At 40.1% G+C, this 12,232-nt stretch overlaps 1 protein-coding gene across 1 annotated transcript in view; it reads right to left on the bottom strand.

Moving 5' to 3' along the window:
- The window catches only part of LOC125241590 (protein purity of essence), a 148,582-nt gene extending 137,429 nt beyond the window's left edge, over window positions 1-11,153 (bottom strand). Inside the window, 6 exon segments of the mRNA XM_048150140.1 lie at window positions 1,028-1,191; window positions 2,227-2,420; window positions 3,412-3,532; window positions 5,962-6,098; window positions 7,847-7,944; window positions 10,967-11,153. Of these exon segments, the coding sequence (XP_048006097.1) occupies window positions 1,028-1,191; window positions 2,227-2,420; window positions 3,412-3,532; window positions 5,962-6,098; window positions 7,847-7,944; window positions 10,967-11,088 (836 nt within the window). The 5' untranslated portion in view covers window positions 11,089-11,153.
- Window positions 11,154-12,232: the final 1,079 nt, after the last annotated feature.

Raw genomic sequence — 12,232 nt, 5'->3', positions numbered from 1 at the left:
AGAAAAAAGAATCAGTTGAGTGTCTTTGAATATTTTGAGAGTGAATGAGTGTACCATACATTGAGAGAAAATGTAATTCGATCACAATACTTCTGAAAATTGACAGAGCAAAGATATTAAGTAAAGACGAGGAATTTAGTGTGCTGCGGGTGTAGCGCACTAGTTGGATAAACTTTATCGCATCGGTGCGTCCATATCGTACTTTCAAATAGTGCGAAAAGGACGGCCTGACGTTTTATCGTTCACGCGACCGTGCTTGCCTGCCTGAAGTTATTAACCACTAAAAAAACCCGGCCAAGAGCGTGTCGGGCCACGCTCAGAGTAGGGTTCCGTAGTTTTCCGTATTTTTCTCAAAAACTACTGAACCTATCAAGTTCAAAACAATTTTCCTAGAAAGTCTTTATAAAGTTCTACTTTTGTGATTTTTTTCATATTTTTTAAACTTATGGTTCAAAAGTTAGAGGGGGGGGGACACACTTTTTTTTCCTTTAGGAGCGATTATTTCCGAAAATATAAATATTATCAAAAAACGATCTTAATAAACCCTTATTCATTTTTAAATACCTATCCAACAATATATCACACGTTGGGGTTGGAATGAAAAAAATATCAGCCCCCACTTTACATGTAGGGGGGGTACCCTAATAAAACATTTTTTTCCATTTTTTATTTTTGCACTTTGTTGGCGTGATTGATATACATATTGGTACCAAATTTCAGCTTTCTAGTGCTAACGGTTACTGAGATTATCCGCGGACGGACGGACGGACAGACAGACATGGCGAAACTATAAGGGTTCCTAGTTGACTACGGAACCCTAAAAATAATGTTAGTGGGATAGAGAACTTTTGGCCTTTGTATGATTTCTGCCCTTTCTGTTCATAGACGCGAAGTTGGCAGCGATTTTTACTGCCTCGCCAGTGTGAACGTTAAGTTAAACAGGGCAGGGCTAACAAAACCGTTGCTAACTTAGCTTGGTCTTAATCTACCGTCCATAATGGAATATAAATACTTCATCAATACTCACAGTGAAGCGTCAGAGTTGAACTGCGGAGAGACCGCCGTCTCCTTGGCTGTTTCCCACCGACTAAGATACCGCTGAAGGCAGGGTAACGCCGAGCATACTTTGAGGATCACTGACCCCGCTCTGAGCTCCATTAGGAGGGACGCCGCTGTGGTGGACACCCATTTCTGTTGACAATAATATGAATTAATCTAATATTATAATTACTACATAGTATAAAACAAAGTGGCTTCCCGCTGCCTGTCTTCGACTGATTTATAAAACTGTCTATATCTAACCTTAGATATCAGCCTGCGGCTGCGCGCTCTCACTATCTTCCTCACTGACTGCCGCGTGCGTCGCGAGCGCCGAGCTTGCGGTCTTCAGCGGTTCTGTTAGCTGTTCTAGAAGAGCGTCGGAACGCCGTTGGGTGTCGAAAATTGATTACTCTCCTCTGTCCTAACGGATAAAACTGTCTATATCTACCCTTGATATCAGCCTGCGGCTGCGCGCTCTCACTATCTGTCTATATCTAACGGTCTTCAGCGGTTCTGTTAGCTGTTCTAGAAGAGCGTCGGAACGCCGTTGGGTGTGCATCGTTGATTACTCTCCTCTGCCCTAACGGATTTATAAAACTGTCTATATCTAACCTTGATATCAGCCTGCGGCTGCGCGCTCTCACTATCTTCCTCACTGACAGCCGCGTGCGTCGCGAGCGCCGAGCTTGCGGTCTTCAGTGGTTCTGTTAGCTGTTCTAGAAGAGCGTCGGAACGCCGTTGGGTGTCGAAAATTGCTTACTCCTCTCTGCCCTAACAGATTCATAAAACTGTCTATATCTAACCTTGATATCAGCCTGCGGCTGTGCGCTCTCACTATCTTCCTCACTGACTGCCGCGTGCGTCGCGAGCGCCAATCTTGCGGTCTTCAGCGGTTCTGTTAGCTGTTCTAGAAGAGCGTCGGAACGCCGTTGGGTGTGCATCGTTGATTACTCTCCTCTGCCCTAACGGATTTATAAAACTGTCTATATCTACCCTTGATATCAGCCTGCGGCTGCGCGCTCTCACTATCTTCCTCACTGACTGCCGCGTGCGTCGCGAGCGCCGAGCTTGCGGTCTTCAGCGGTTCTGTTAGCTGTTCTAGAAGAGCGTCGGAACGCCGTTGGGTGTGCATCGTTGATTACTCTCCTCTGCCCTAACGGATTCATAAAACTGTCTATATCTAACCTTGATATCAGTCTGCGGCTGCGCGCTCTCACTATCTTCCTCACTGACAGCCGCGTACGTCGCGAGCGCCGAGCTTGCGGTCTTCAGTGGCTCGGTAAGTTGTTCTAGAAGAGCGTCGGAACGCCGTTGAGTGTTGGAGACGGCTTGCTTCTCGGCAGCGGTAGGTTGTGTTGTTGACGACGTCGTGGCAGCGTCTGTAGAATTTATATGGTTAGTCATGTTTTTGAAACAAATCGGGCGTTAAATTAAACAAGCCCCTTACTATTATACCTGTCCAATATTAGATCAAATTTGAATTTGCGTCAGACATTTTGCTATAAAATGTATGTGGAATATCAATACCACCCAGCCCTAGAATTTGCCTTACTAAATTAGCATGTTGAGTTGTACCTCACCCGAGTATAAGACTACACCTCAAGGCCTAGTCACAGATTATTAATGTTACTAACGTAACAGATCCTTCACTTGCCCGCAAAACGACAAATACCTACGCTTTATTTAACTAATACTAATAAGTTACTACGTAGGTACGTGTCACGCGACTACACAGGCGGGCGACTGGCGCCTCTCGGCCATTTGTTCATTCGAATGAACGGCTAGCGTGTAGGTACTTAACGTGCGACCGCGAAAGAGTGACGTAGGCCTGGGCTAGTCTTGGTTCTGTAACTCTGTTATTGTGACTAATAATTAGATACTTAAATCATAAAACCTGCCAAGAGGGTGTCGGGCCACGCTCAGTGTAGAGTTCCGTAGTTTCCCATATTTTTTTTCAAAAACTGTTCAACCTATCAAGTTCAAAATAATTTTCCTAGAAAGTCTTTATAACGTTCTACTTTTGAGATTTTTTCATATTTTTAAACTTATGGTTCAAAAGTTAGAGGGGGGGCTTTACTTGTAGGGGGATACCCTAATAAAACATTTTTTTCCACTTTTTATTTTTGCATTTTGTCGGCGTGATCCATATACATATTGGTACCAAATTTCAGCTTTCTAGTGCTAACGGTCACTGAGATTATCCGCGGACGGACGGACGGACGGACATGGCGAAACTACAAAGGGTTCCTAGTTGACTACGGAACCCTAAAAACTATCATTAAGCAATTTAGGTGAACATAATTCATAGAACAATACAATTCTAGCTCTAAAACTACTGACATAGCAGAAATCATGAATTTTGGAACGTACCAGGTATGATGACGTGAGCAGGCAGCTTCGCGCTCTTGAGGAGAGATGTGAGGATGACCAGGTCCAGTTGGGGGTAGCCGCCATCTTCGATGCCGCATAGACCCACGATGGGTAGGAGGAGCTGCACAAATAATTACACAATATGGATGACGAATACATAAAAAAATGGCATTCTGTTTAGTCCGTCATCAGTTAGATCGTCCAAAAATACTGAACTCAAATTGTTCGCTTTTTCTAACTAATGAAAAAATACAAAGATATAGAGCATCAAAGTTCCGGAGTGGGGGCTTGTGACGTCACTTCTAAGTAAAAATTGTACGGATTGTACCTAAGCGTGACGTCACGCTAAACTTCAACGCACTGTACCCTCTTCATTTTTCGTTTACGAGAAAAAAGAAAAAATACGTGTCTAAAATAAGACTAGACGAGACGAAATAAGACTTCAAATCTGTACTCAAAAGAGACACCAATACCCGACTGAGAGGGCACCACTTAAAACTACAGAAACTCTGCATGTCAAACAACAACCCACATAGACACTTCTTTGCTAACAGAGTAGTCACGCCTTGGAACAAGCTACCAGAGGAAGTAGTCTCAACACCCAACATCAACAGTTTTAAGAACAAATTAGACAAACATAATAATATGAGATAAACCTAGAAAAAGATACCAGGATACAGGCCATATCAGTTGTTTTTTCAACTGCCTGCCTGAATTATATAAATAATAATAATAATAAGCCCCCAGGGCAGCTTGTGGCGAGCTGAATGGGAAGTGGCGTCCCTTGGGTCCCATGCCCCCAAGAGTCGGTCAGGCCTCTCCCTCCGGCTTGCCTTCACTGGCCGGCCGGAGTGAACACTGAGCAGGGGCCGCAGGACTCTCACCTCTGGCTTGCCTTAACCGGCCGTCCAGAGTGGGGTGCCAGAGCTATATGCTTGCAGGGTGGAAGTGAAATATGCATAAGACGCGAGTTGGCACAGTGGCTGTTTCGTACAGACTGGGTAGAAAGCGGCGCACACCTCTCCGCACCCTGAGCCGCTCACGAAATGTTGTCCCCTTGTCGCTCCGTGCGAGCGGCCGTTTTCGGGGACCCATATAGTGAGTTGGCGAGTCACCGCCTGCCTATTTTGTCATGTTTTATAACATATGAGCAAGGCAGGTGCCATAGTATTTCCGATAGTACCGGTTACCAATCCACCAGCAACTCAACCTAATAGCCTGGTTTCTTTTTGTACCATTTTCTTACAATAGTTCTACATTAACCGGGGCTTGTCCTTGGGTGCATTACTATAGTGCAGACAGGGATAATCGCCGGTTAGTGTCACATTACTTTTTAAATTAAACTGTCTTAAAGGGCCTCTGCGCTGTTGGCTTCGGCCCCACGCACGCCTCCCAAAAGTCCGGGACCCCATGGTCCCGAGAACTGGAAAGGACATACAAATAATAATAATAATAAAATTCTTCGATAATCTAACTGACGAACTAATTAGTTTTTTTTTAGTCGTCGCGCCTATTATAGAAAAACTAAAGAATTTAAGAAAACAAATTCCGTTCCTTTAGTAAAGTTTACTAAGAAAGTATTACTATTTTCTTTGTATACATCGAAATGACGTCGGAAAGCAGCGCTGGTAGCCTAGAAGTACTAAGTACGTGCAACTTTCGTTCCGGAGGTCGCGGGTTCGAACTCCGTCTCGCACCAATGAGTTTTTCAGAATTTATGTACGAAATGTCATTTGATATTTGCCAGTCGCTTTTCGGTGAAGGAAAACATCGTGAGGATACCGGACTAATTCCAAAAAGGTCTATTTTACCCTTCGGGTTCGAAGATCAGATGGCAGTCGCCTTCGTAAAAACTAGTGCCTACGCCAAATCTTGGGATTAGTTGTCAAAGCGGATCCCAGGCTCACCAGCCGTGGCAAAATGCCGGGATAACGCAAGGAGGATGGTGATGACATCGAAATGACGTCATCGCATTCAAAATAATAATTAAATAAGATATTTTTAAATACTGTTTGGGGTTGTAAAAATGAAAAACACATAATTTGTACATATTTCGATTTTCAGTGGCTATTTAACAGCATCAAAAATAGACAGATGAAAAAATATTGTCAATTAGAGTCTCCCAAGCGTATCGTAACGAATATTTGAGTTAGATCCATGAAACGCCTATGCTCAAAAAACACTCTAGTTATTCTCGCAATGGAGTTACAAGCTGCCACAATCTTATGGATGCTGTTTAATAATGACCAAAGAGGATCGAGTATTATAGAGTTACTGTCAAAGTAAAATGTGTAATCACAGTGCATAGACTGCCGTCTCTCGACACAGGCTTAAAACTTTTGAACCTCAGTTTTTGACAATTTTACCCATATTGTTAGCATGATGTGTTAAAATGTCAAATATTAATATTAGCGCCATCTAGCCGAGCGTTCCCCAAAGGTGTAACGCCATCCAGGCCACCGTATCTTTTTCTCTAGGGCTTTGAGGTACGTTTTTTTCTTAGACTTTATCCGTATATACGGAGTTACATATGTCATTGGTGGAACTAACCTGCTTAACAGACACATTTGTAGCAGCGGTAGTGGTGGAGTCTTCATAGCTGAGTCCGGCCTCGGACAGTTTCTTGAGGATCTGTCGGAGGATCACGCGAAACGCGTCACGCGCTGGCCCTAGCTGGTCGGGCGACACTGTGGATGTTTGTTATCCATATTAATATTATAAATGGGAAAGTGTGTGTGTCTGTTTGTTTGCCCGTCTTTCACGGCCAAACGGAGCGACGAATTGACGTCATTTTTTAAGTAGAGATAGTTGAAGGGATGGAGAGTGACATAGGCTACTTTTTGTCTCTTTCTAACGCGAGCGAAGCCGCGCTAAAAGCTAGTTTTAATAAAGAACTTTACACAAATAGTTAAAGTGATTTTTTGTAATGATTTCAATTCTATCCTTAAGCCTGGCGCCTGGCATCCATTTACGAGGCATCGAGCCGCATCGAATAGAGTCATACATTTACTTGATTTACCATGAATGGTGAATTCAATTCGATGCATCGCCAGTGGACGTAATCCATACATACTAATATTATAAATGGGAAAGTGTGTGTCTGTTTGTTTGTCCGTCTTTCACGGCCAAACGGAGCGACGAATTGACGTCATTTTTAGGGTTCCGTAGTCAACTAGGAACCCTTATAGTTTCGCCATGTCTGTCTGTCCGTCCGTCCGTCCGTCCGTCCGTCCGTCCGTCCGTCCGTCCGCGGATAATCTCAGTAACCGTTAGCACTAGGAAGCTGAAATTTGGTACCAATATGTATATCAATCACGCCAACAAAGTGCAAAAATAAAAAATGGGAAAAAATGTTTTATTAGGGTACCCCCCCTACATGTAAAGTTGGGGCTGATATTTTTTTTCATTCCAACCCCAACGTGTGATATATTGTTGGATAGGTATTTAAAAATGAATAAGGGTTTGCTAAGATCGTTTTTTTGATAATATTAATATTTTCGGAAATAATCGCTCCTAAAGGAAAAAAAAGTGCGTCCCCCCCCCTCTAACTTTTGAACCATATGTTTAAAAAATATGAAAAAAATCACAAAAGTAGAACTTTATAAAGACTTTCTAGGAAAATTGTTTTGAACTTGATAGGTTCAGTAGTTTTTGAGAAAAATACGGAAAGCTACGGAACCCTACACTGAGCGTGGCCCGACACGCTCTTGGCCGGTTTTTAAGTAGAGATAGTTGAAGGGATGGAGAGTGACATAGGCTACTTTTTGTTTCTTTCTAACCCCCCACTTCCCTAAAATGGGGTGTGCAAGTTTCTATGGAGCATTCCACAACTAGTTTCATAATAAATGGCGAATTACTGATGACTCGGCGATGCTAGTGGACGCCAGCCTTTAGTCTCTATGGGGCTTATAATTATTATGGGTGTACTAGACTAGGCAATAAGTCTACCTTTTGTATTGTGATTTTGTGATATCATTAAATTTAAAAAATACAAATTTTAGTAATGTTACAATCAAGAGGGTCTGCCGAAATATTAAAATCTGCCTGTCTGATACAATTATATTTATTTATTTAAACTTAATTGCTCAAATAAAAAAACTGTACTAATGACATGGTAAACTTTACTTCAGGCAACTTGTCTGCGTCTTTGCTGCCTATTTAACAAATCTTGGGAAGGCACATAACATAAAAGGTGGCTAACTCCATGAAGTATCATCTCTTGTTTCATTGCACAAACCAGGGGCGCATTTCTCAAAACTGAAAGTTGCAAGTTGCAAGTGGAAGTCTCTTTCCAATTTGACAACCACTTGTAAATTGTATCTTGTAGCTTCGAGAAATGGGCCCCAGATAAAGTGAACTATCGATATCAAGTGTTTGTAGGGTAGGCTATTCAGTAAATTACTTTATTAAAATAAAATTATAAGAAAATACTTACAGTTTGAAGCATTGACGGTGATAAAATGCGCGGATAGGCACGCGAAGCATGTGTAGAAGAGATCATATCTTTCAGCGTGGTTTTGAAACTCGTTTTCACTGTTAACAAAATAAATAGTTTAAAAACTTATACATTCACCGGCAACGAGGCTGTGATATACAGTGGTCGGACAAGTCATCGCAAGATTGCAATAGAACAAGACCAATACAGTTGCATTATGTACAATATTATTGAATTATATTTTTCAATTACATTTATTACTGCAACCTAAAATTCACCATACAAACAGAGCTCGGGGTAGTCCTCAATCCACTTATTAATTGTATTTATTTGCACCATACTCGTATTTAAAATATTTAGAAATAACCATAATTAAGCAAATATTCACAAAACTATTTCAAGCATACCACTTTGACAAATCCATGACAAATATGCAACTAAAAAGGTCAAATGTTAAATTATAAATTACGATAATATCAGCTTTAGATAATAATAATCTTAAGTCTCGACTCTATAGTAGTCTTGTCCCATGCCCATATCTGTTTCTGCAAATGACTTATCATAATAATCTTAAGTCTCGACTCTATAGTAGTCTTGTCCCATGCCCATATCTGTTTCTGCAATGACTTGTCCGAGCATTGGCGATGACTTGTCCGAGCATTGGCGATGACTTGTCCGAGCATTGGTGGCCTGTAGCTTGCACAAGCATGCCAGTATTATTGTACGCGACTGGCATGCCAATTGTGCAAGCTAAAGGCATGTGTATCGCAGGCCTAACATTGCACAAAAAGAAAGGCGCAAAATAAGAACACCTTAGTATATTCTATGTATATATTCTTACCCATACAAAAAATTTTTCACAAAGAAGAATGACTTGCAAAGCGCTTTGCATTATATTTTAAAACATTCGCAATAAGCAAAATAACATATTATTAATAAAATTATGCAAAAATTTTATGCAATCTAGAGATACTTTAGCATGTAGTGAAGCTTTCATTTAGCCCTAACCACGTTGCAGATTTTGAGCAGCCTTATAATCTAGACAGGGAGAAGCTTGAACCAAATGTCATCAAGGAGAACTGATTTGTGGCACTTGCAGACAAATGAGAAAGAAGGCACCATAAGGAAAAGCATTACGATAGGTTGGAAGCATCCCTTGTCAGCTATGTAGCAAAGTATTTAACTTTCAGGTCTTCTTAGCCATATTTCTAGGAGATTGCACCTAAATTGTCTGAAATAGATGCTCAGGCCAGTTGTAGTTTAATATAGACAGAACAGAGTAAGAGAGAGTCATTGCAAATGCCATGCAGTACTATGTTTGTTATTGATAAGTCTCTGTCATTTCTTAAACTTAATACATTTTACAATCTTTGAATAAGAGATTGCATTATATTGAGCAATAGTGACAATGAGTCATTGCATGCATTTTCATTGTGATACTGATGACGTCTTTTAACTGTCTTGGTTCATTTTCCATGCGTTTATTATGGGAATAGGAATGGTGTCAACGCTTAATACGGCATCTTGATTGTGTTACATACAATGACACAAACATTTGTTAATTGTAACCTTTAATATTATCACATTCATATACAAAGCATGTGTCTTTTTGAATGAAATGTTCCATAAATCTCCTATTCAAGTGTAATAAGTCCACTAATTTCAAACAGGTCAATGACCTCTTGCATCTATTGTAGTCTCTATACAGTTGAGTTATATAAAAAGTATGTAAACAGAGGGCCAGGCTGATTTATAAATAAATGTACATAGGTTTTATAGATTACAGAATCGCTGTAAAAATAGTCCGTCTGAAGACAATCTTCAACAATTATATTTTTAAAGATTATTTTTGTGCTTATTTTTAACCCCCGACGCAAAAACGACGGGGTGTTATAAGTTTGACATGTCTGTCTGTCTGTCTGTCGGTCTGTCTGTCTGTTTGTCTGTCTGTCTGTGTGTGTGTCTGTCTGTGGCATCATAGCTACCGAACGGATGAACCGATTTAGCTTTAGTTTTTTTTTCTGAAAGCTGAGTTAGTCGGGAGTGTTCTTAGCCATGTTTCATGAAAATCGGTCTACTATGTTGCAGTCGGGGGTTTTTTCAAAATTTTAATTTTGTGGTTAGGTTATTATAAAATACAGTAAATGGCCATAAAGAATGCACATCAGTCTTTGGAAAGAGACAATTAACGTCACATAAGCAAGAAAGAGAAAACACTCTGCGAAGATGAAAATGCATTCTTTATTCTTCAGTACAGAAATATGGTTCGGTAACTCAAACCAAAAATGTCAAAATAAAATATCTATCTAAAAATACAGCAAATATATATTAAGACCAAAGTTAGTAAAAATATTATTAAACAACATAATCCATACTAATATAATAACAAACAGACACACACACTGTTATATATTGACATGTGGGTAGATCATGATGATCTGCGGGTACCCCCAGTTCGGTTCTAGCCAGCAAGCCAGCACGCGTACGTAACATTCTGGCGATTTATAGGGAAAGTGTGTGTGTCTGTTTGTTTGTCCATCTTTCACGGCAAAACGGAGCGACGAATTGACGTGAATTTTTAAGTGGATATAGTTGAAGGGATGGAGAATGACATAGGCTACTTTTTGTCTCTTTCTAACGCGAAGGAAGCCGCGGGCAAAAGCTAGTTTCATATAAATTTGGCTGTGAATTCTCTGACTAAGAATTTCACTGTCAGCTTTGTATGTATCTATTTATATCTAACTTTTTAGAAATGGGACTTAATAGGAACATTCTTAAAAATAGATGGCATCCCTGTTGAATACTTCATATGCAAGTAATAATCTGTTCTGTAATTGCTTTGTTGACATTAGCTTAGTATTTATAGTGTTTTAACCGAATGCCCGAAAAGCCGCATACGAATTGCGGCTTATTATTGTTAGCTGAGAGCTAAAACGTCGAACCACTAAGAAAGAAAATACCTATCACAATTCGATCAATATCGTTCAATAACCTAGACATAAATGACCAATATTAGTCTAAAATTCACAGGGAATTACTAGTAATAGTAAATCTGCTGAATAATGGTAAGATGAATCAAAATTAGGACGGTAGAACCATTACACGGGCACGATCACTCACCTTTTGAGAATGGATTGTATTATTTCTGCAGCATCATTTTTGTCGAAAAAAGGGCCGTACAAAGCTGTTAATATTGGTTTAACCGTTGTAGACCACTCGATATTTCCTCCTGAAGCGGCCATTATCGCACAAATATTTTCTTTTTCGACTTCTTCTTACATTTGCTGTACGTATTTCAGTCACTTTGGTAGATGTACTATGTCTATGGTCACCGGTACAGATAACACAAGAATAGGCCAATACTGAGATACGTCATCATTTGCGTGAATTGTTTATGGTATACGCACTGTTATAGAAACTGAAATATAATAATTATATCGATTTCTTATAAGACAGACTCGTTTTAATTGAATTTAATCTTAATTTTAAAATCATTCCTGCGCTAAGTAGTTTAAGCTAATTAACAAATTAAACATACTTCTTGACTTCGAGAGATGTCTTTAGATCAAAGAATATAATACTCACTAGGAGATGCTTTAGATCTCCTGCCGCAGTGAACGTGTTAAAGAAAATGAACGTAGAAATTTCATTATTGACGCCTGGAACTCCGGAAATGTTAACGATCCTAACATTCCCCACCCTCGTTGAGGTCTGGCAACTTTACTCACCGGCAGGAACACAACACTTTATGTAGCAGCACTGCATAGATTTTTAAATACTTACATGGTTAAACTGGGAATCGAACCCACTACCTACACGAGAAAAAAACATACAATACAATACAAATCCACTTTATTGCACAACCTCAGAAATGTACATAGGAACACACACATTACAATAAATTGAAAAAAAAACATCCTGTAGCTTTGTCATACCGATCAAAAGGATTTTACATTTTGAATGCAGTTTTACTGAGATAAAATGAAGTCTGCTTTCAACCAAATATCCAATCTGCCATTGCGATATTTTAGGTACTTTCCCTACATGTGGCATAGCCGTGGGACACTGTATACCTAAAGTATCTGTGTCCAAAAGCTAACGCCTAGCTTTCCCTACATGTGGCATAGCCGTGGGACACTGTATACCTAAAGTATCTGTGTCCAAAAGCTAACGCCTAGCTTTCCCTACATGTGGCATAGCCGTGGGACACTGTATACCTAAAGTATCTGTGTCCAAAAGCTTACGCCTAGCTTTTGGAAGATACCACTCTATGACCTATAACTTGATCTTATACATTAGTAATAATCTAACCCACCCACAGTGGCTGTTAAAAATGTTATATAACATAGTGTAACAGCGACAGCGCGATATCATTGATGGATTGAC

Source organism: Leguminivora glycinivorella, chromosome Z, assembly GCF_023078275.1.
Source record: "Leguminivora glycinivorella isolate SPB_JAAS2020 chromosome Z, LegGlyc_1.1, whole genome shotgun sequence".
In the NCBI taxonomy this organism is placed as follows: Eukaryota; Metazoa; Arthropoda; class Insecta; order Lepidoptera; family Tortricidae; genus Leguminivora; species Leguminivora glycinivorella.
The sequence above is the reverse complement of the archived record's forward strand: the minus strand, read 5'-3'. Positions and strand labels throughout refer to the sequence as shown.